Genomic DNA, 25,369 nt, shown 5'->3' with positions numbered 1-25,369 from the left:
TGGGTGTGACCTAGCCATGCTAAAAAAATGGGTGTGGTGTAAACTGCCAGCCCATATCCTCATTATAGATAGTCCTCAATACAGGCCCCCTCTTAGTACAGACCATCCTTCCTTGTTTCCCCCCCACCTTAGTACAGACTCAACTCCTTTCCAGCCCCTTTCGGAGTTGGTGAAGGGTGGTAATGATCAGAGCTGGGCTGTTCCGGGCAGTCAGGACTTATGTATTGGGGGTCAGAGCAGAGGCTGCTGGGAGGGAAGAGTGACACTGGGACAGAGACGGTTGGGGAGACAGGCACACAGAAGTTGCCAAGTACATGCAGTGTGCAGTGACACTGAGGAGTCAGACTCGGCACAGGACAATCAGCAGATGGCCTTCTATAGGAGCACTCACCAGCATGTGGCTTTTCTGGCAATGGGCACTATGGCTGGCAGGGATGCAGACATGGTGTTGCCGCACGCTGGGTGTCTCGCTCTGTTCCGCGCCACCCTTATCCTTCAATATCCCAGAGACAAGTCGAGTGGAAGGGGACGCTCCAGTACCATCATAAGGCACAGTAGACACCCAGCCTCTCCTCAGCCAATCCCAGCAATCACAGGCAGTTGAGTCAGAACCAGGACTGGAGACTAGAAGGAGCCCTATAGTGGGCGTGAGTTTGACAAGGAGACCTCATGGGAATCCTGTAGCTATACCAGTGGTTGTGATTAACTGTATCAGTGCCAAACTCCCACTGTCCGTGACAAAGCCAAGTTTTTGGGATTCTGCCTGGGACAAGCTCTGAGTGGGACATCTGTCTGATTTCCGTGAATGTCCCAGGCAATCCGTGACTGTTGGCAACTATGTGCAAATTAAGGAGTTAAATCTATATTAAGGTTCTGATATTCTAGACAGTGGGGTTCACTTTTCAAGTACTTTTATGAATATTACCTTTCTACAATTGTAGAAATCTCGATGTGGGTTATTTTTCAGCTCCTTCAGCTCTTCCATTTCATTCAGCATTTCATGGACTTTGTACTTAGATGACAAAAACTTAAGACGTCGATGGCTGTAGGTCTTACTGCAGTCAGACACATATGTGTAAATATATTACATTAAAGACAAATCTTATCTAAGTAAACATTTGTATACTTCTAATGGAAGATCTGTTCAGATCTCTATATTATGCATCACCAACATGCCTCAGTTATTAAGTTAAGGTCTTCTGCTTTTCCTGATCTTCTAAACCAGACATGCAGAAGACTTTGTTGTCCCAGCCTTCTCAGTTCTAAGATCATTGGTATACTTTATTAGCCATGCTCTCTTGTATTTGAGGTTTTGTGGTTTTTCAAATTTGTAGGGAAAACTGGAAAATTCTCCAGTCTAGTCATAATCTAATGCCACCTGGAATCTCTTAAGAGTTGTTTCTGACAGTTGCCTAAAATCATCTTGACAAAGGAACAAAATAAATGTTTTACCTTTAGTAAAGCTTACCAGTTGAGAAAACTCAACATCGTTCCCTTAACTGAACTAGAGAGCAACAACTGCACATTCTATCTCCCCATCACAGGAAAGGTTTTAGTTTGAGTTAAAAAATGAGATCACGGTACTTGTTCTGCCCCACTTTCATGTATGTCTTGTATTAGGTTAGCAGTTTTCTGTAGTATGCTGACATCTAGTGACAGTTGTGGATCAATGCAACTTGTTTACTAATGTGAGTTTGATATCTTCCTCTGTCCTCCCCTCCTTTTCATTGCTCATTAGTTTAGTCCAAGCTAGACCCTCCACAATTCTTTCATGTACCCCCAGTCAGTGTTATTTATTCATAGAGACAGGGCTCAAGAAAGTGATTGTGTTCTTACAGTTCAGAAGACTGGAAAAACATGCTATGTAGTGTCATTAGGTGAAGTAAAATTGCATTGGATTCAACTTCTGTGTCTTAAGGAGTTAAGCTGTCTGTGGATGGTGCTAATTCAGCAGGTGATCATACTGTCTGGACAGACTGGGCCTAAGGAGGTGTGTCAATGCATAAAATGGCATTTGAAACAGAACAACACTTAAGCATAATTTAATACTTATTGTTTCAATTTTGGAGTGAAAATAATCAATTTAATTCTCTTAATTAGTGTAGTATTCTATATATGAGCATGTTCAGGTGTTAGAAAGTTGGGGGAGCTGGGCAGACTAGAAAAAGGAGGATATATCGTTACTTATCCTAGATATTGAAATTTTGTGAGGTACACTTAAAAAAGAAGTGGCAGTTCATTTAGCATTAAAATACGCAGAACATGTATTATGTATATCTACCTTTCTGCCCTGGTTGAAAGTACTTACACAGGCCCTTGAGCAATCAGCATAATCAAAAAATTCATGTCATCAATAAATTCATGAAGATCTGGGTAGTTTAAATCTTTAGGTTTACCCTTGGACACGGCATCTTTGTCTGGGTAAACATAAATCACACCGTTTGTCATTGCCAGCTGGTATCCAAGATCACCAGGCAGATTATCAGTCCTGAAAGGGTCTTCTCCCTTTTGTGGTGGTGGGCTGAAGTCTGCAAAGAAGAACAAATAAGATATTGCCTTGATGATGTTTTTTTTTCTATATTTGTCACCCTGGTAGATTTAGGGACAGCATTTAGTTGTGAGTTACACATCTGTGTATTTTTTTCTTTGCATGTTGAATACATGCAAAGAAAAATTGATTGAAAGATTGAGGAGCCTGTACAAAACATTAGATTCAAACCTGCCTAAGACGTTTGAATGTAAGTAGTAATACAGCAAACAGAAAGAGAGAAAATGACACCACTTGTTTCAAGATGCATCCTATCCACTAAACATTGGTAGTGCTGTGTGAACCCTGGTTTGAGTATGATAACTATCCTTTGCATGTCTTACCTGGATAGATCTCATCTCCCTCATTCCAAGATCTACCTTCAATGTCTCGGAGGTACTGAGCTACTGTTCTTGGATATCTCTGGATAGATGTACACATATATTTTTCCCTTATGGTCAATGCACGAAACAGACCCTTTCCAGCCAACTCAAAGTCATCAACTGTCACCTGTAATACAAGTAAATTAAATATATTACTATTATTATTACATTTCCAGAAGTGATCATGGTTTTAAAGAGAAAAAGTGGCTAAATGGTTAGTACTTCCGCCTGGCAGTACTCGGGTCATTGGTTAAAATCCCAACAATGGCACCACCTGCCTGGAGTTTGCATGTTCTCCCTGTGCCTGTGTGGGTTTCCTCCGGGTACTCCAGTTTCCTCCCACACTCCAAAGACATGCTGGTAGATTGGATCCTGTCTAAATTGTCCCTAGTATGTGTATGCATGAATGTGAGTTAGGGACCTTAGACTGTACGCCCCTTGAGGGTTAGGGACTGATGTGAATGTAATATATATATGTAAAGCGCTGCGTAAATTGAAGGAGCTATATAAGTACCTGTAAAAAATAAATTATATCTTTTAAAACTTTAGTTGAGAATATATAAGAATATTTTTAAAATAGGTGAAAATATATTTAGTTACAAATATCTCCATTATATTATGTTTACATGTGTATAGAAAACCTCTCAACAGATTTTAGGAGTTTTTCTCCATTCCATTTTTTTTTTCGCCTATATATATATAATCAGAGCAAACCTGTAGATGAATTATCATTGTAATCAGTCACTGTGAAAGCAGTAATGGTTATCTCCAGTCTGTATGGTCTTTTGAAATGCCTTGGGAATACTTAAGCCCCAAGTAAGCTAATATTGACTTCCCAGTTAAAGTTGGTGGTTGGCCTCACTTTTCCTGTGGCTCCTAATTGGCCTGTAAAACCATAAATTACATTGATGTACCAATACAGAGACATGGAAGGGCCAATGCACAAGTATGCAACTCAATCCAGCAGACTCCTCTAGCTGTTGATAATAAATCTCTCTATGTGTTTGCCAGAAGTTGTCAAACACTAATGTAGTTAGTTATGGAAACCATGGATCCTATGAGCTAGGGCAATGCTGTACATACTGAATAAGTATAAATCAGCACACATATATATATATAAAATCCTCAGAAATCCCTTAAAGTCATATCAATATCCTTCCCCTGAAGTACTAATAAAACATATATTCATTGACTTAAACCCAAAAACCCACAATTATAGTGAAAAAATCAAGACCCAAAGAGATTACCCAAAATTAAAAAATATCAAATATATATAAAAGAACAAAAATAAAATAAAGTCCCAATATGCAAAGTGTCCAAATAATGTGTCCAAACAAAGATCAATTTCTTGATAGGAAGACGCTTCCTACTCCACTGAAGAAGATGCAAATCAATCACAGGTGCTCTTCAAATACCTCCTTTTCCTCCTTTCTACTTTCCATGTCTTACCTTATTCTCCTCCCACCCTTATCACTTTTTCCCCTGCCCATAGGTGACATACTCCCATACCCATACACAACCTGCTAAAGTGCTTTATCTGATTCATGAAGACATCTCCTCATACACTGGCAACCACTAATCATAGCCCCCGTTCTACCTCATGGATAGCATGGAGCTCTCTACACCATTTTTCCACTATAAGATGCCTAGAGCCTCTACTCATATCTTCTGCCCCTCTACCCTGCTTTTATATGATGAAAGACATATGGGGGAACAAACAAATGATCCCGCCCGTCTTGTGGATATCTTAAGCCTTATTATGGTTATTATATGCCTTCATTTTTGCTGTGATCCTCAGTTGTCTTCTCTACTCGAATGCCATTAATAATATGTGTGACGAGATCGTTTTCTCTGTCTGCTTATCTTAGCATCTCTCAATGTATGGTATTTGCTAATTGTTGTACATTGCAATTTTCATTGGCACATTGTATCTCTTTGTACTTTTTATATGATTTGTGTTTTCTTAATAAACTTTGTGGAAAAACAAAAAAAAATACAGGTGGTTGAGCTGCAGTTTTACAGTCCCGAACACAGAGGTTAGAGTGGGTTATATACATACCGTGGCCACTATGCTTTACTTCATAGGCAAAAATTATATCCCCTTAAATGAATGGGGCCGCATTGCAGCAACACTGCAACCACATGCAATGAACACAGTTGTGGTGTAATAGTGGCAAAATGGTGGATTTACAGGGTTAAAACAGGTGGTGAAGAGTCAACATATCGCCTCCCAGCCACCTTTCAAACACCCTCTGAAATTAAATCCAACAATGATCACTTTTCAGAGAGCGACACAAATGTAAACAAACCCTTAGAGTAGAGTATTTGGAGTGGAGATTTTACAAAGCGAAAAGTAACTGCCTGCAACTGCATTTTCACTTTTCATCACTAGAGGGTATCACTATTCCAGTTTATGGATGAATTCAGCCAAAAGATTACAAGTATACTTTTAATCCTGCAAAGATCTCTTAATGTACACTGTTTATAAAGCTGTGCCAGTTCATTAGACAAACAATTAATTTGTAGACAATAAAAGGTTTGATGGTCAGTGTCAGTGGCTTTCATGTGGAACTTAAAAAGCAGCTTCTGTGCCCCTCTCTGATCTAGATTCATTGTGTTACTTTAGCTTGACCTTACCCGACTTTATGGCAAAGTTCCATCAATTGTCATTACCCTGTCCAGTAAGTGTCATTACCTGGTACTGCTGAAGTTCAATTAGACATAGGAATGGCAGTTATTGGAGCTTAGCTAAAAAAACATCATATGAAGTTAGGTCCGAACCACATAGTGGAAGAAAATCAGGTTATGTTTAAACAGTCTTCTCTTATTGTATGTCAAAGAAAAGTGCTGAAAAGGAAATTGCCATAGGAGGATGAATTCAACTGCAGTAGTTTACCTGAATAGAGGTTGTTCAGACAAGTGTGACAGGCTGATCACAAGACGGATCTGTGATGTCTACTTCCTTCTGCACTGTCTTATACTTACCTGACTTATTGAAGCATGAAGTGAGGTAAGCCCATGTTCACTTCCATCCTCTTACACAATTACAGTTTTTTTTAGTAAATAACCCTTTTTTTCTTTACAGGTTCACTTTCGGAATCCTTGCCCAGGTGAGGATGACATCTTTTGCAACTCACTGACTCCTGGGATGTCTATGTCACACATCCCAGGAGGCAGTTTGCGAGATCTCACACATACACATATACAATATATTGCCAAAAGTATTGTTACACCTGCCTTTACACACACACAAACGTTAATGGCATCCCAGTCTTAGTATGTAGGGTTCAATATTGACCACCCTTTGCAGCTATAACAGCTTCCTCTTCTGTGAAGGCTGTTCACAAGGTTTAGGAATGTGTCTATGGGAATGTTTGACCATTCTTCCAGAAGCGCAATTCTGAGGTCAGACACTGATGTCGGATGAGAAGGCCTGGCTCCCAGTCTCCACTCTAATTCATCCCAAAGGTGTTCTATCTCATTGAGGTCAGGACTCCATGCAGACCAGTCAAGTTCCTCCAGCCCAAACTCACTCATCCATGTATTTATGTACCTTGCTTTGTGCACTGGTGTGCAGTCATGTTGGAACAGGAAGGGGCCATCCCCAAACTTTTCCCACAAAGTTGGGAGCATGAAATTGTCCAAAATGTCTTGGTATGCTGACGCCTTAAGACTTCCATTTACTGGAACAATGCAGCCAGGCAAGTACCATTCTCATGGCATCTGCCAAACCCAGATACGTCCATCAGATTGCCAGACAAAGAAACATGATTCATCACTCCAAAGAACACATCTCTCCTGCACTAGAGTCCAGTGGCGGCGTGCTTTAAACCATTGCATCCGACGCTTTGCATTGCACTTGGTGATGTAAGGCTTGGATGCAGCTGCTCGGCCATGGAAACCCATTCTATGAGGTTCTCTATGCACTGTTGTGCCAATCTGAAGACCACACAAAGTTTGGAGGTCTTTAGCTATTGATTCTGCAGACAGCTGGTGACTTCTGCGCACTGTGCGTTTCAACATGCACTGCCCGTGCTCTATCATTTTACATGGCCTACTACTTTGTGGCTGAGTTGCTGTTGTTCCCAGTTGCTTCCACTTTGTTATAATACCACAACAGCTGACCGTGGAATATTTAGTAGCAAGGAAATTTCACGGATGGACTTACTGCACAGGTGGCAACCTATCACGGTACCAGGCTTAAATTCATTGAGCTACTGAGAGCGACCCATTCTTCCACAAATGTTTGTAGAAGCAGTCTGCATGCCTAGATGCTTGATTTACACCTGTGACCATGCAGATGACTGGAACACCTGAATCCAATCCAATGATTTGGAGGGTTGTCCCAATACTTTTGGCAATATAGTGTATGTTGTTGTTATGCTGTTTTTATAGACCTGGCAGAGACCCAGGGCAACCTGCAAATTTTTGGGGGATCTTCTGCTTCTGTGCTCAGGTGCATTGCTTTGGCCAATCACAATGAACTGTCAGGACGCAGTGCATTGTGAGGCACAGTGGGCAAACCACCTGCTGAATGCTCTTGTCGTTCATGTGTTTGCCGAACACACGAACAGCCAATGTTTGAGTTGAATTAATGTTCCACTAAGTATCACGCAACCCCAAAACCCGCATTTGTTCAAAATCTGTAATAAATCTTCAAAAGACCCCTCTAGACTGAGCCTGAATGTGTCAGTGTGCTTCTGGGACTGAACACAGGCAGCCTCTGGCCAGGTAAGGGGGACACAATTAATTTTCAATGGTCCCTCCAGTGTTTATTGTTGCACAGAGTTGCATTGATTTGTGTCTTTTCTATCTTCTTGGAGTTCAGGTTTAACTTTAGATCCTGACAGGGAATAGAAAAGCAATGACCACTAGAATAAAATCAAATAATAGTTGTCCAGCTGATATCAATACCTGATGCAGTGTATGATCAGCTCTTTTCTATGCAGGAAACATTCTGCCATACGTAATAGGCTTCCATGTTTTAGAAAAAAAGACAAAGTAATGCTTATTTAATGTTCGTTTCCATGTTTTAACATTATGATTTATTGATTTTAATGTGTACTTAAATATCTTTCTTAGCCCTAGTTCTTAAGCCCAGCATTGCATCCCCTAACATGGCACATTCCTAATACTTGAGAAGAGTAGAAGTCTATTTCAAGTGGTCTTACAAAGTTGCAATATCATGGTCATCCAGGTCAACAGCTGACAGCCATCTGTAAACTGATACCCACGTCTTGGCCATATTTATTAAGATGGTAGACATATCTTGTCACAGTTTTGTAAATGAGAAATCAAGGTTTGTCACCTAATAGCATTCTCTAGGTCTTAATGTGTCTGAACATTCCCAGTTATGTAATGGCACCTAATAAAGAAAGGATTTAATTCTAATTCTATGGCTGTTCACTCACTGTTGGAAACTCAACTGTAGAAAAATGGGGAATACCAGAACTCTAGTCTGAGGGCTGTGTCACATGTCAACAGCCTAGCAACAGGATTGCAATGCAGAGCAGAGTAGTCACTCACATGGTTCCACCTCTCGCTCCCTCACTGTCCAGGTTAGCAAACCATTGCTCCACTGCTGATGGAACACCACCGAACATCACTCGCTAGTGATACTGTGCTCATCTGGTCATAAAGGCTTTGACACGTACAACCAGGTGAATATTTGCCCTGTTCTGCATTGCTATCCTGTTGTTGGTTCTGTTAACCAGTTCTTTATTCGAGACACAGCATGAAGCTTATAGTGGATTTCAGATTTTTTTCTGTTGCATAACAAGCATAGATCCCAACTGTATTGGAATTGTCATCACACATCTAGGTGCTCTATTCCCATGATGTTGTGTCCTGGGCTGCATCCCAGAATCACAGTGTCACCCATTTTTCAGTTACTGAGCATGCGAAGACTAGGAAACTCTTACGTAATTAGGTATGGGACAACCTATAAAGTGGGCATGATCTGGACAGGTTTATTTAAGATGGGCATATTAGGTGTGGGTCATGGGTGGGGGGCAACATCTTGAGACTAGGACTAATATGTTATCAAGTATGCAAGCAAAGGCTCTCAGATCACCTTCCACACAAAGAACTCATGATTCCTTGATCTACTGTACATGCATTGAAAGGAATAAACCAGACATGTTCTCTTGTGTTTAGTAACCAAAAATCTTTATGATTGCCATACTAGGAATGAAAAATAACACTTTCATGTTCCATACAACAGCTGATGTTTGATCATTTTTGCAAGATTCATTAGAAAAATTTTAAATTGGCTCCAGAGATAAATCAGTAGTGGCTTGGATCACAAATAAGGAACGTTAATAGACTACAGAATGCTTATAGATTACCAGAATTTTGGCCTGTAATACTAAAATCTAATCAGCACCAAAAGTCAATGATAGATGAGTGTGAAATGATATGATTGTATAATTTTTATTTTTTAATGGCAATAGTTTATAATAAAAAGTGCTTTAGGAAACTAAATCTCATTCAATTAGCGTTTACCTAATACTAATTTAAGAAGAGCTGTCAACTGTTTTTTATATCACACAAGCCTATAAACTCCACAGCTAGGAATTTTATATGCCGTCACATATCCACAGCTTTGGGTAGGGACCAGCATCAGATATCTACTGCTCTACAGTCCTTCCCAAATACTCCAAGGTCATTCATCTAAATCCTTCAGTTTTGTGGAGACATGCCAATAAAGCAGATACTTGTAAATTATCACCTCACCTAGCTTTCATGACAGGTTCTTCCTTAACTAATGTCCTACATTCATTTCCTTGCACACACTACATGATAATCTCCAGCTTTATTCCCAGTCAGCTACTCACTCATATTGCTTCTGGTTATGCTTGACCTAGCTTCACCTAATTTTTACTAATAACAGCTGATACCTGAATGACCTGTTTTTTTTTTTTATTAGGGTGCCCATATACAGCCCAATTTTAACAGGCGCTATTATTTCAGCATCACTTGCAATAATGAACTTATGTAGGTTATCCTCACATCCTGGCACGTGTTAATAGCACCTATTTTATCGTGAAACTATGATAGTTTAGGGTGTGTGTGTGGATAGATAGATAGATAGATAGATAGATAGACAGACTATACAAGTAAACATTTAATACAGGGTGCATCCATTACAGCACCACTAACCATTAAGAGCCCATTTAAGTCTTTGTGGTGCATTAGCACACATGCACTAATGTGCATTAAATTGCCGACATAAACTAAGATGCTAAAAATTGTACCTGACCCTTATCATAAAACACTGCATTACAGTAATGTGCACAAGAACACAAAGTAGAAGGGTAGATGGGCCCAGTGCAGTATCATCTGTGTGTCCTAAAGGAGGATGGCCCACTGTGCACTCATGAAGGAGACAAGTCTCAAGCACTGCAGCCGTGCCTGTCCCTGCCCAAGTTGCCCCGTCACAGGATCCTCTGTGACTCACAGTCACACTTGGATCCTGTTGCTAACCAGGAGCTGCAGGCAGCTGTTAGGGGGCAGGTTCGGCATTGCTCGGGGGTGGGATTGGGGCACGATGATGTAATCCTAACCACCAGCAGTCTCAAAGAAAGGAAATCTCCGCCTGAGATCTGTTTGAGATCTGTAAATATAGGAAAGGGGTCATGGTGCAGATAATGTCCGACTTGACTTGGGGGCATATAATTATTGTACTGGGCACAGACTGACCTGGGGGAAGGGATAGGGGATTGTACTGGGAGACAGACTGTCCTCCAATACAATCATTACACCCATCCAAGTCAGTCTGTCCCCCAGTACAATTCCCCCAGTCTGAATGACCTGGGGATATTGACCTGGAGGTCAGACTACTCTGATGGGGGTGTTCTGGGGAACAGACTGACCTGGGGAGAGATTGTAATCAGGGACAGACTGACATCAGGGGATTGTTCTGGGGAGCAGACTGACCAGGGGGGTAGGGGATTGTTCTGGGGACATATTGACCTTAGAGGGAAATTGTGCTTGCGGACAGACTGACCTGAGAGGAAGGGATTGTATTGAGGGACACCTAATTTGTGTGGATGGAGGAATCTATTTGTTTGTTTGTTTGTTTTTTCATTCAGCCTGCTGGCTAAACAAGAAAAAAACTGTCTATGGGTAGCTTAACAGACCCTGAATACACTATTTTGTACATTGCAGACGTCTATACTACATACACTATATTGTACATTACAGACTCCTGCATCATATACTGTATGCTATGTTGTACATTACAGTCTCCCATACCACATACTGTACACTGTATTGTACATCACAGACTCCTGAACTATATAAACTATATTTTACATTACAGACACCTGCACTATATATGCTAAATTTCACATTACAGACTTCGGCACTATATAAACTACATTGTACATTACAGAATCCTGCACTATACAGGTGAAACTCAAAAAATTAGAATATCGTGCAAAAGTTCATTTATTTCAGTAATGCAACTTAAAAGGTGAAACTAATATATGAGATAGACTCATTACATGCAAAGCAAGATAGTTCAAGCCGTGATTTGTCATAATTGTGATGATTATGGCTTACAGCTCATGAAAACCCCAAATCCACAATCTCAGAAAATTAGAATATTGTGAAAAGGTGCAATATTCTAGGCTCAAAGTGTCCCACTCTAATCATCTAATTAAGTCATAACACCTGCAAAGGGTTCCTGAGCCTTTAAATGGTCTCTCAGTCTGGTACAGTAGGAATCACAATCATGGGAAAGACTGCTGACCTGACAGTTGTGCAGAAAACCATCATTGACACCCTCCGTAAGGAGCGAAAGCCTCAAAAGGTAATTGCAAAAGAAGTTGGATGTTCCCAAAGTGCTGTATCAAAGCACATTAATAGAAAGTTATGCGGAAGGGAAAAGTGTGGAAGAAAAAGGTGCACAAGCAGCAGGGATGACCGCAGCCTGGAGAGGATTGTCAGGAAAAGGCCATTCAAAAGTATTGGGGACTTTCACAAGGAGTGGACTGAGGCTGGAGTCAGTGCATCAAGAGCCACCACACACAGACAGATCCTGGACATGGGCTTCAAATGTCATATTCCTCTTATCAAGCCGCTCCTGAACAACAAAAAACGTCAGAAGCGTCTTACCTGGGCTAAAGAAAAACAGACCTGGTCTGTTGCTTAGTGGTCCAAAGTCCTCTTTTCTGATGAGAGCAACTTTTGCATCTCATTTGGAAACCAAGGACCCAGAGTATGGAGGAAGAATGGAGAGGCACACTGCAAGATGCTTGAAGTCCAGTGTGAAGTTTCCACAGTTTGTGTTGATTTGGGGAGCCATGTCATCTGCTGGTGTTGGTCCACTGTGCTTCATTAAGTCCAGGGTCAACGCAGCCGTCTACCAGGAGATTTTGGAGCACTTCATGCTTCCTTCCACAGACGAGCTTTATGGGGATGCTGACTTTATTTTCCAGCAGGACTTGGCACCTGCCCACACTGCTAAAGGCACCAAAACCTGGTTCAATGACTGTGGGATTACTGTGCTTGATTGGCCAGCAAACTCGCCTGACCTGAACCCCATAGACAATCTATGGGGCATTGCCAAGAGAAAGATGAGAGACATGAGACCGAACAATACAGAAGAGCTGAAGGCCGCTATTGAAGCATCCTGGTCTTCCATAACACCTCAACAGTGCCGCAGGCTGATAGCTTCCATGCCACGCCGCATTGAGGCAGTAATTGGTGCAAAAGGGGCCCAAACCAAGTACTGAGTACATATGCATGCTTATACTTTTCAGAGGTCCGATATTGCTCTATGTGCAATCCTTGTTTTATTAATTGCATGTAATATTCTAATTTTCTGAGATTGTGGATTTGGGGTTTTCATGAGCTGTAAGCCATAATCATCACAATTATGACAAATCACGGCTTGAACTATCTTGCTTTGCATGTAATGAGTCTATCTCATATATTAGTTTCACCTTTTAAGTTGCATTACTGAAATAAATGAACTTTTGCACGATATTCTAATTTTTTGAGTTTCACCTGTATACAATATATTGCACATTACAGAATCCTGCACTATATACAATATATTGTACACGGGGGTGTGGAAATTTTTAAAAAAAACTACTTGCCCAGGGACGAAATCGGGGCCCCAATCTCCTTGTCCCCTCATGACAATCTACTTGTCCAGATGAAAAAAAAAATTTTTAACCAAAACCGTATTTAAATTGGAGGTGATTTTAGGATTGTCTGGGGCTTTTGAAAACAAAAGAAGCTTTATGGTGATTTAAACATGTAATATTTTTAACATTGCACTGTTTATTTCCTCCCCTCCCTGCCTCTCTCCAACACCTGGGGACTATCAGGGAGGAGAAAGACCTTGCAATGTAATCAGCACCGATTGGCTGGAAAAGGGGGGGGGGGCATTTACTTTATCCTTTTCGCTGCCAGAGCTGTTTTTGCATTTTTGCTGCCAGAGCCATTTTTGCGTTTTTTGCACACGTTTAAAAAATCGTTTTAGGCCTGAAGATTACAGTTATTTATTATTTATTTCAGGTCCTTATATAGCGCCGTCCTTATATAGCGCCCTATATGGCACAGGGAGAACATGCAAACTCCAGGCAGGTGGTGCCGTGGTTGTAATTCGAATCAACGACCCTAGTACTGCCAGGTTGAAGTGCTAACCACTAAGCCACTGTGCCGCCCCCCAAACATTATATATTTTCTGAAACAGAGACCCTAGAGAATAAAATAGTGGTAGTTCCAATTTTTTATGTTGCATGATATTACCACAAAAATTCAGTAAAAAATAAGTTCATTTTAGGGCACAAAAAAGCAATAAATTGCCTTATTTATTAGTAAAATATAAAAGATGAGGTTGCAGCGAGTAAACAGATATCCAACTTGTCAAACCTTAAATTTGTGCGCTCTCATGAAATGGCTATGAACTTCAGTACCCTATATTTTCTGTAGGTCAACACTTTTAAAGCTTCTTGAAAGTCACCAGTTTAGTGTTACGGAGGAGGTTTTAGTGCTAGAATTATTGCTCTCATTCTGGCATGCGCAGTGATATGTGACATGTGTATCGCAATCGACGGTTTCATGCATAGGCGCCCCAGCGTGTGCTTTTACGTTTGTACGTTTGTATATGTGGGGGGGGGTACCTCAATATTCTTTTTGGGGGGATGGTATGTGCTTGGGTGTAACTTAAATTTTTTGCAATAAAAATATAATAATTTTTGTTTTTACTTATTTTTTTTCATCACATGGGGACACAGTCCCCATGTGATGATTTTTGGTGACAAGTTCTCTTTGAGACATTCAAGGTCTAAAAGACCCTGCATGGCTCCCCTGTGCTCCAGTGAATGTAATGTGGTGCACATCTCACCATATTACATTCTTTCCCAGGGGATAGCATTATAATCTCTCAGCAGGGACCCGGAAATGACATCGTAACTTTGTCGTAAACTTGTGCATCAAAGATGGACGCGGTGCAACCATTTTGGCATCTCCATCTTCCTCCTTATCCTTCTCCTTCCCCCCCTCCCTTCCTGAGAGGCACAGTGACAGATGTGTGTGTGCTGGTTATGGGTCAATGGCAGGGCAAGGCAGCCCTAGTTCCGTGCCAAGCTGTCTAGGAAAGTGTAGCCTTTCTCACCTAGGCCAGGATAAGGCCAGCGTTCCCAAGAGAGACAGAGCCTCTCTGCCCAAGAACCTGTGTAATTTCTCACCTCGTAACAGAGGCAGCTTTCCCAGGAATTGAAAGAGGTTCTAACCTCATAAAACCTAGCAGCGTAGGTGACAGAATTAAATGAACATTCCTCAAATCAATTTTTATCCAATGTCTCATATCTTGGAATATGAGAGACATACATAAAAGCCGGACATATCATTGGATGGACGATGAGCAGGCGAATCGTTTAATAGGTCACTCATCCACCTCAGATCATCAAGGGAGCCAAAACATAGAACTCATACACAGTGTAACATACAATTTCATAATTCTTATCTACATGATCCTTAGACTTATCTGCATAATAAAATCCTCGCGGAGAGATTGTCGCTTGTGCAGCTGGGAAGTTATAGGCCAGAATATGAATTATGAAAGATGCTGGTTCTATTTTTGGGTTCCGCCTGTCAATTCCTCCCTAAACAGAGTATTGGTCAGTTACTCAGAGCCACCCCCTTGCTGGGGGACTTTAAAAAACAGGCTAGCAGGCCTAAAGAGTTAAGTTAAAGACATCTCCCATTTTAACATCAATACCACCTGGGGAGACCCTTTTGCTCTGCAGCTTGGATCTGCTTACAAACCAAGGCGTACTGGCAAGTAACTTAACCCTTTAACTTCCTTCTATGCTATGGTTCTTTATATATGTATATATTTATCTTAGTTACATCTTCTTTGTAAATATTTTTATTGCACCTGTTTGACCCTTTTAGTAACAAATCTTTCTTCTGAAAGTGTTGAACTGTTCCTATAGCTCTTAATCGCAATTCACGAATCCCTGCCTTTGAAGAGACGCTACTGTTTGTTTAACCTCTGTATAACCGGCCTGCGGACCGTTTTATACAGACAGTTATTTCAATCATTATAGTGTTATAGCTGAACCCCGAGTTTCCTCTTTCTCTGATAAAAAGGAGCTGGTGGCAGTGAATGGTTAATTGCGTGATTAACCTGACCCAGTAACAAGCGCGCTCAGGCTGCAGGCACAGATTGTAGTCCATTAGCTGGAAAATCGCTGTGCAGGGTGCAGCTGGGTGTGGCATTGTTACGCACGTCACATTGCGGTTTGGATCGGCCAGTCCTTCGGTCACGAGTTTGGTGAGGAGGTCTGGGGTCTGACGCCGCGATTGTGACAAACATCACCTCCGGGTCACCATAAGAAGGGGAGCGTTCGTGTCCGCTCTTCTCCCTCCCCTTTAGTTGATGGTGAGCCGGGCCTGCAGATGGACAAGCGGAGCCCGGGAGACCTCACACCAGGGTCGCGGAGAGGCTGGCACTGTGTGAAGCATTCGGTGGCAGCACTGCCGCCAATTGCTTCACATGACAGGTGAGTCCGCTGCTTGCCCGCAGCAGGGCTTAAGGTAGAAAGAAACTACCTGACCGGCATCCGGAACTACATGTCCCGGGCGTCAGGCGATAGGAATCCAACATTCCTGTGTACATTACCTATATCTGACCAAAGTGTTCATTGCCGCAACAGCCGATAGTTGCTAAGCAGTCCCCGACTATTTTAATGACGTTTTTCTTTAAGGTAGGCTCAGACAAAGTGTTAGCTCTCTGTCTGTTTTCAGTTTGCACAAAATCACGTCATGAAAGAGAATCATTTTTTCAAAAATGATTGTGCTGAGGTGTACACATGTCTTTACAGTAAGTCTCCTAATTGTGCACATAAATCTAAGAATTTTTATGTGTACAAGAAGGCTTTTGTTTTATTTAACAATGCCCCTTTCAAGGGTCTCTCACTGTAAGCATCATTTTGCCACACCCACTGTTCACCCCTTTTTTTTTCATCAATCAATGGTGGCTAATTTATAATCTTGCATGCAGTCCCCCGATCTTATAAAACTCCCTTGGAAGGGCCCCAAAGGTTTTTTGAAAAGAGAGCATTGCAATAGCCATTTGCTTTTAGAATTTCTACCTCTGATTGAAATGTTGTACAGAATTGTTTGAACTCAAGCAGGGAGGAGGCCAAATTATTAATCTCACTGACTCTTGCAAATTGCACCTTGAGCTATTTAGCTCTGTAAACAAAAGCTTTTTTTTCAACAGAGTAGAAGAGGCTAGAAAGCTACAAATGTGAAAATAAACCTAGAGCTCCACCTGCTGATGATATAGGTACAGTTGTGTTCAAAATAATAGCAGTCAGACATCACTAACCTGATCAATCATTGTTTTTGGTAGAAATGATATTTCTACATGGCAAATAATTTACTAGCAGGTGTAGTAGAGTAATAGAAATCCAACAGACCCAACAGTCATGACATGCATGCTGCTGATTCTGTGGAATTGAATCACTAATTGAAAGGGGCATGTTCAAAATAATAGCAGTGTGGAGTTCTATTAGTGAGGTCATTCATTCTTTGAAAAACAGGTGGCAATTATTGCCCTTATTTAAGGAAGGAAGGCAGCAAATTTTGTACATGCTGGTTACAGTGCATTTCTCTCTGAAATTCTGAGGAAAATGGGTCGTTCCAGACATTGTTCAGAAGAACAGCATACCTTGATTAAAAAGTTGATTGGAGAGGGGAAAACAGAAGTGCAGAAAATGATAGGCTGCTCAGCTAAAATGATCGCAAATGCTTTAAAATGGCAACCAAAACCTGAAAAGATGTGGAAGAAAGCGAAAAACTACCATTCGAACGGATAGAATAGCCAAAATGGCAAGGACTCAGCCAACAATCAGCTCCAGGAAGATGAAAGAAGGTCTAAAGTTACCTGTGAGTACTGTTACAATTAGAAGAAGCCTATGTGAAGCCAAGCTATCTGCAAGAAGCCCCCGCATAGTCCCACTGTTGAAAAAAAGACATGTGCTGAAGAGGTTACAATTTGCCAAAGAGCACATTGACTCGCCTAAAGAGAAATGGCGTAACATTTTGTGGACTGATGAAAGTAAGATTGTTCTTTTTGGGTCTAGTGGCCGGAGACAGTTTTTCAGACGACCCCCAAACACTGAATTCAAGCCACAGTACACTGTGAAGACAGTGAAGTATGGTTGCACAAGCATCATGATATGGGGATGTTTCTCATACTACGGTGTTGGGCCTATTTATCGCATACCAGGGATCATGGATCAGTTTGAATACATCAGAATACTTGAAGAGGTCATGCTGCCTTATGCTGAAGAGTAAATGCCCTTGAAATGGGTGTTCCAACAAGACAATGACCCCAAACACACCAGTAAACGTGCAACATCTTGGTTCCAGACCAACATGATTGACGTTATGGAGTGGCCAGCCCAATCCCCGGATCTTAATCCAATAGAAAACTTGTGGGGTGACATCAAAGATGCAGTTTCTGAGGCAAAACCAAGAAATAGAGAAGAACTGTGGAATGTAGTCCAATCATCATGGGCTGGGATACCTGTTCACGCACGTGATTTGCACAAGATTTTGTGCAGTTCCTGTGGGAATCACATGCAATATACCACATGGCATATATGTGAACCCAGGCTCAAACATGCTTGGAACAAACATAGGTCTATACTCCGACAAAAATATGTATTTTTTTTCTTAACGTGGCACGCTTGGTTGACCACTTTTTTTGGTTGTTACTCTTTTATATTTCTGTGTTTTTTGAAAAAAGAATAAAAAACTGTTACTGTAAGTGCTTAAACGTGTTAGCTGGAGTTGGGCTTTAATTTGTTTGCTGATAAATTAGAGACCACCTAAAACAATATTTCATTTTTTTTTTTAATTTTCCCACAGTTTCAAGTTAGATTTTTATATGCAACAGCCGTTTGCAAGTACCTAACTAAACAAACAAACAAAAATTATTTTTATATATATATATATATATATATATATATATATATATTTAAACAAATTTAAATACATCTTAAATTACCAAGGCTTTTTAACACGTTAGAATATCTCTGTAGCCAATAAGAAATCATTCTCTTTACTCCAAAAAAGAGAAAACAATGTTTTTTTAACATCCATGTCTGTAGTCAAAGGTCAAACAGACTGGAGAGAAAAGTCAAGGCAGGATTGCTAGCATACCGATCGCAGCAACAATTGGCATAACTCTCATCTCAAATTGTTAAGAACGTGAAACCTGTTTTGTTATGGCTATCTTTTTCAAGAAATACATATCTCTCATTTTGATCACTTTTAGTAAGCAAATGTATTCCTGGCCGGGTACTCCACACACTCCATTACCACATGGAGCAGCAGAAGGGGATTCCCCTTTAGGGGTCAAGCATGCTCAGCTGTTCTCTTCAATTGCACTGCAGGTCTTTCCTCAGGACTTCAGATGGCATCAGATTTCACATGGCTGGGTAGCTATTCCACCTGCATTATAAAAAAAAGAAACTCTTTCTCTATCCAGTCTAAACTGAACTTTCCAACTGCCAATTAATGACCTTTGAACTTTAATACTCCATCTCCTGATTGGAGTAAGTTCTCTAAAAGAAAAGGATTACAGTTAGAGCAGAACTAAATCCTCCTATTATTTACAGCCAAGGAAGCTACCATCTTGGCCTCTGTTAGATCTGCAGTTGCCATGGGACTGCACTTGTGATCAATTAGGACACCAGCCTTTTAGCTTGACAGTTTGTTTGAGAACACAAGCAACTGTAACAGACATTCCCAGCATGCCTCAAATGAAACTGTTTTCAAAACAAATCAATTGCTTTAGTTCCACTTTAAGTAGTAACACCAGCAGATCAAGATCCCTTAAAGGTTAGTTCACCTTTATCAAAAAACTGCCTATGCCGGCAAGGCTGCCTGTAGATAACAACAAACTTTGACTAAAGTTTGATAATGCCCTTGCTATAAGTGTAGGTCTTTTACGTTCCTCACAAAGCCTGGATGAAAAACTCCCAGAGATGGCATCCTCCCACCCTGACTTATTGCTTGGGTGTTGCTAAGACACTCACAGCTGTTACTCCATCATGGGAGTAAGCTCTCAAACCCTCGCACATGTGTGGTCCACTATCTCCTCCATCGCAGAATTGCTAAGCTCAGAGCTACTGCTGCAGGGGAGAGACAGTATATCCAAAGACATGCTGCTGGGTTTATTGGATCATGTCTAAATTGGCCCTTGTATGTGTATGTAGGAATGTGAGTTAGGGACCTTAGATTGCAGGATGGAATGATGTCATCTCTGCAACTTTTTCAACTAGGCTTTGGGAGATATGTACAATTGTGGTCAAAAGTTTGCATACCCTGACAGAAATTGTGACATTTTGGCATTGATATTGAAAATATGACTGATCATACCAAATAATGCTCTTTTATTGAAGGATGATGATCATATGAAGCCATTTATTATCATATAGTTGTTTGGCTCCTTTTTAAATCATAATGATAACAGAAATCACCCAAATGGCCATGATCAAAAGTTTACATACCCTGGAATGTTTGGCCTTGGTACAGACACAAAAGGTGACACACACAGGTTAAAATGGAAATTAGAGGTTAATGTCCCACATCTGTGGCTTTTTAAATTGCAATTAGTGTCAGTGTATAAATAGTCAATTAATTTTTTAGCTCTTACATGGAAGCACTGACTAGGATAGATACTGAGCCATGGGGATCAGAAAAGAACTGTCAAAAGTCCTGCGTAACAAGGTAATGGAACTTTATAAAGATGGAAAAGGACATATAAAGATGTCCAAAGCCTTGAATATGCCAATCAGTACTGTTAAATCACCTATTAAGAAGTGGATTCAAAGAAAATCCCACAGGCAACCTCAAAAGAAATACAGGCTGCTCTGGAAAAAATGCATCAATGACACAAAAAGGCCTGGTTAGGCATGTCAAGGTGTTGTCAGGCATATTGTAACTGGCCTTTTGTGGCATTGGTGCAGTAAAAGCTTCTTTCTGGCACCTCGACCAAACAGCTCATTTTTGTTCAAGTATCACCGTATTGTACTCCTTAAAAACAACCACACTGTCTTTTTCCAGAGCAGCCTGTATTTCTTTTGAGGTTGCCTGTGGGTTTTTCTTTGAATCCCGGACAAGTCTTCTGTCAGTTATAGCTGCAATCTTTCTTGGTCTACCTGACCTTGGCTTGGTATCAAGAGATCCCCAAACTTTCCACTTCTTAGTAGGTGATTTAACAGTACTGATTGGCATATTCAAGGCTTTGGACATCTTTATATGTCCTTTTCCATCTTTATGAAGTTCCATTACTTTGTTACACAGGACTTTTGACAGTTCTTTTCTGCTCCCCATGGCTCAGTATCTAGCCTAGTCAGTGCTTCCACGTAAGAGCTAACAAACTCATTGGCTATTTGTGCACTGACACTAATTGCAATTTAAAAAGCCACAGATGTGGCCACCTGGACTGTGCAGGCTGTTCTACCAGATCTGTGGTTCCAGTGAGTGCCATACAGGTCTGTAGTTCTAGGCTTACTGATCCTAAAGAGGAGTTTCTGTGTATGGTGTCACTAAGGGGGCCTCCTGTAACAGCTGATAGGAGCAGGCTCAAGAGGGAGGACCCTTTGCCTGCAAACACAGGACTATCTGGAGACTCAGGGACCAGTTTCACTGGTGAGAGCCTTGTGCCATTCGTTGTTAAGGTTTTACTGGGCTTTGAGTGATTGGGTCTGGGGGGAGCTGCACAAGGTTTATACATGAGTGTGCTCCACAATGTACAAATGTGAACTATCTGTGTCCCGTGGTGGGACGCATTCTAAAATAGGTGACGGTGACTTACAACCTGCATTGCTGCTCTTTGACAGCGCCACAAAAAAAAAATGACCTTAGGATTACAATCTTACCATCAAATGAACACAGCTTCAAAGAAAGTGTACAAGGTTTTATTCCTTACCCCAGATGCATAATCACCAGTAATCTCTACCCTTTGGAACTCTGGTACAGTTTGATAGAGAGGTGCAGAATTTGCTATGTCTGCTACAGAAGCGTGTTTCTGCTCTGCTTCAGGGACTTTGAGAGCAATTGTCTTCAGACGTTGTAGACGCTTCTTCCTTTAAAAGAAAAATAAGACCAACACATGTATAAATATTTTACAAAGGAAAGCATTACTAGCCACATGCCCTCTTGGGGATTTACCCCCCTTCCTGACCAGGCCATTTTTTGTGCGCTGCGATACTTTTACTGACAATTGCGCAATCATGCAACGCTGCACCTAAATTAAATTTATGTCCTTTTTTCCCCACAAATTGAGCTTTATTTCAGTGGTATTCGATCGCCTGTGTGGTTTTTTATTTTTTGCGCTATAAAAAAAGCGACAATTTTGAGAAAAAAAAAACAATATTTTTGGCTTTTTGCTATTAAACATGTCCAGTAAAAAATGTTTAAAAAAACAAATTTCATCATAAATTTACAATAAAATGCTTTCTGCTACATGTCTTTGCTAAAGAAAATCCCAATATGTGTAATTTAATTGGTTTATGCAAACGTTATAGTGTTTACAAATGGCAGTATACTGTATATATATTTTTACTAGTAATGGCAGCGATCAGCGAATTATAGCGGGACTGCAGGACTTTGGCAGACATTCTGAAACTGGGGAGAACTGATTTGGTGTCACTGATATCCCCAACGACACCAATACAGTGATCAGTGCTAAAAAAAAGCACAGACACTGTACTAATGGCACTGGGCAGGAAGGGGTTAACATGAAGGGCGATCAAAGGGTTAACTGTGTGCAGGGAGTGTTTTACTAGAGGGTGGTGTCTGTGTGCTTCACTGTAATCACACTGCTCTGGATGAATGTGCTGTGCACAGCAGGGGCGGACTGACCATTTGGAAACTCGGGCACTGCCCGAGGGCCCGGGGTCAGTAGGGGGCCCCATGAGATGCCCCTGGTACCTTTTTAATAGGCTTTTTTGAGTTTTGGCAAGGACACAGGGGCCCCATGATCCCCTATTGCCCGGGGGCCCCATGAGTTGTACGTCCACCCCTGGTGCACAGCCATCCAGAGCAGTGTGCCCAAGATGATAGGGAGAAGAACTGTTAGTAAACAAAACAGTCCTCCTCCCTGTCAGAGATCTTCAGAAATCACCGGGCGATGGCAAATAATTACCAGCTGGGACCCGGTGAATGACAGCCATGGCAGCGAATGGCAGTGCATGTAGGGCACGCACACCCCCTAACAGGAAATGCGAAATTACGTATATATACGTGATTTTGTGCACCGTACTGCCCTGTTGCAGTATTTCAGCTATAGGGCAGTCGGGAAGTGGCTAAGGTATGCACAAATACTAACAGTGGCAAGTGGCCATGGGGGTATAGACACTATTTTTTTCACTCTGCCAGTAAGAGGACTATACTTCAGCTGCTCTTTTATTACAAATATACAAATAATCTGTTTAAAGTAGTTGTAAAGGCTTAAGGTTTTTTACCTTCATGCATTCTATGCGTGAAGGTAAAAAACCTTCAGTGTGCAGCTCCCCCCCTTAGTCCACCCAATACTTATCTGATCCCGACCCCAATCCAGCACTGTGCACAGGAGCCTGGGCTCTCTCGGGCCTCTCTCTCTCCTCATTGGCTCCTGCTACTGTCAATCACAGCCAGTGACAAGGGAACGGGGGGTGGACATATAGGGTCTGCTCAGGAGCGAGCACATATGAGTGCCTCCTGAGCAAGCAGCTTGCTCTGCATCACTCAGCAGGGGGAAGGGCCAAGAGCACTGGTGGGGGATCTGAGAAGAGGAGGATCAGGGCTGTTCTGTCCAAAACCATTAAAAAGAGCAGGTAAGTATAACATGTTTGTTATTTTAATTAAAAAACAAAACAAAGCTTTACAGCCACTTTAACCACTTGATGACCTGGCTATAGCTGGATGACGGCTACAGCACGGTTGTCACGTATTGGGAGGGCGTGATATGACGTGCTCCAGAACCATGTGCCATGTGGTGCGTACCCAGCAAGCTCTGTGATCGCTGTGTCCTTTGGCCCAATCACAGCGCCCTTTTATCACATGATCAGTTGTCGGTTATCAGCTGCACTTTTCTCACGCTGTCACGGAGTGAGAAGATTGGAGAGCCGAGAGCAAGTGTATTTACACATCAGAGAACATCAGTGCAGACCCAAGGGGACATTAGTGCAGTCCCGACAGTGTCCATCAATGCAGTCCCAGAAGTGTCCATCAGTGCAGTTTCAACAGTGTCCATCAGTGCTGCCCAGTTAGTGTCCACCAGTGCCGCCAGTCAGTGTCCATTAGTGCCGCCAGTCAGTGTACATTAGTACCACCAGTCAGTGTCCATTAGTGCCACCAGTCAGTGTCCATTAGTGTTTTCCAGACAGTGCCATTCAATGTCACCAGTCAGTGCCATCTATCAGTGACCTTCAGTGCAGCCTATCAGTTCCCATCAGTGCTGCCTTTCAGTGGAGCCTCATCATTGCCACCTCATCAGTACCCTTCAGTGCATCCTGTCAGTACCGCATATCAGTGCCCAACAGTGCAGCCTCATCAGCACACATCAGCGAAGGAGAAAAATTACCTGTTTGCAACATTTTATAACAGAAACTAAGAAAAAATTTTAATTTTTTTTCAAAATCCTTGGTCTTTTTTAATTTGTTTAGAAAAAAAAAACCCCAGTGTTGAGTAAAAACCACCAAAAGAAAGCTATATATGTCTCAAAACAATTATAAAAATGTCTTTTGGGTACAGTGGTGTATGACCGCGCAATAGTCATTCAAAGTGCGACAGCACTGAAAGCTGAAAATTGGTCGGGCCAGGAAGAGGGTGAAAGTGCCCGGTAGGCAAGTGGTTTTATATAAAAGCATATCTGAACTCAAAAGCAAAAATGTAATATATTTTAGTATACCAGTCCTGCATATGGTGGCTGTATTATTTTTAATTTATCAGGCTAAAAACTTTTTCAGTGAGTGCAGAAAAACAGGATTTGTGTATATGCCGTGAATGATCACTGTCACAGATGCTTGTGCTCTCAACTGAAATTGTCAAGCCATCAAAAGGCTGGTGTCATAACTGATTACATGTGCAGCAATATGACAACTGTAGATCAAACAGGCTGTAAAGCATACTGTAGGTGAGTTTAGTTCCACTTTAAGGGACACAGGAGTCAGTTAATCGGGTTATACTGACACCTACAGGATGGGACCACAAATATCAACCATGCAATTATATAATAAATGTATGATACACTAGGGAAAATAATCATTTGATCAACCGCAGATTTTGTACATTTGCCCACTTACAAAGAAATTAAGGGTCTATAATTTTTATCATAGGTTTATTTTAAATGACAGAATATCAACCAAACGTCCAGAAAAAACACATGATACAAATTTTGGAAATTGAGCTGCAGTTCAGTGAGTAAAATAAGTATTTGATCCCCTACCAACCAACAATAATTCTGGCTCCCACAGACTGGCTATGTGCTCATGTGGTACACAGATTAGTCCTATCAATTTAAAAAGGTGCTCCTAACAACTCATTATGTGTATAAAAGACACCTGTCCATGGAATCTTTCTTCCATTCAAACCTCATCACCATGGGCAAGACCAAACAGCTGTCAAAGGATGTCAGGGACAAGATTGTAGACCTGCACAAGGCTGGAATGGGCTACAAGACCATCAGCAAGAAGCTTGGTGACAACTGTTGGAGCGATTATTCGCAAGTGGAAGAAATACAAAATAACCATCATTCACCCTCGGTCTGGAGCTCCATGAAACAACCAAAACTACACGGGAGGAGCTTGTGAACGATCTCAAGGCAGTTGGGACCAGAGTCACCAAACAAACCATTGGTAACACAATACACTGCCATGGATTGAAATCCTGCAGCGCCCGCCAGGTACCCCTCCTCAAGAATGCACATGTACAG

At 41.4% G+C, this 25,369-nt stretch overlaps 1 protein-coding gene across 1 annotated transcript in view; it reads right to left on the bottom strand.

The window, feature by feature from the left end:
• Positions 1–25,369, bottom strand: part of AMPD1 (adenosine monophosphate deaminase 1) — an 89,128-nt gene that overhangs the window by 44,242 nt on the left and 19,517 nt on the right. The window contains exons 3-6 of the mRNA XM_089685428.1: positions 21,383–21,539; positions 2,872–3,037; positions 2,309–2,528; positions 926–1,055 (exon numbers count right to left, since the gene is read on the bottom strand). Coding sequence (XP_089541554.1) covers positions 926–1,055; positions 2,309–2,528; positions 2,872–3,037; positions 21,383–21,539 — 673 coding nt within the window. The remainder of the gene's footprint in view (positions 1–925; positions 1,056–2,308; positions 2,529–2,871; positions 3,038–21,382; positions 21,540–25,369) is intronic.

Source organism: Staurois parvus, unplaced genomic scaffold (genome assembly GCF_062004578.1).
Source record: "Staurois parvus isolate SC_StPar_1 unplaced genomic scaffold, SC_StPar_1.0 ptg000375l, whole genome shotgun sequence".
NCBI lineage: Eukaryota > Metazoa > Chordata > Amphibia > Anura > Ranidae > Staurois > Staurois parvus.
The sequence above is the reverse complement of the archived record's forward strand: the minus strand, read 5'-3'. Positions and strand labels throughout refer to the sequence as shown.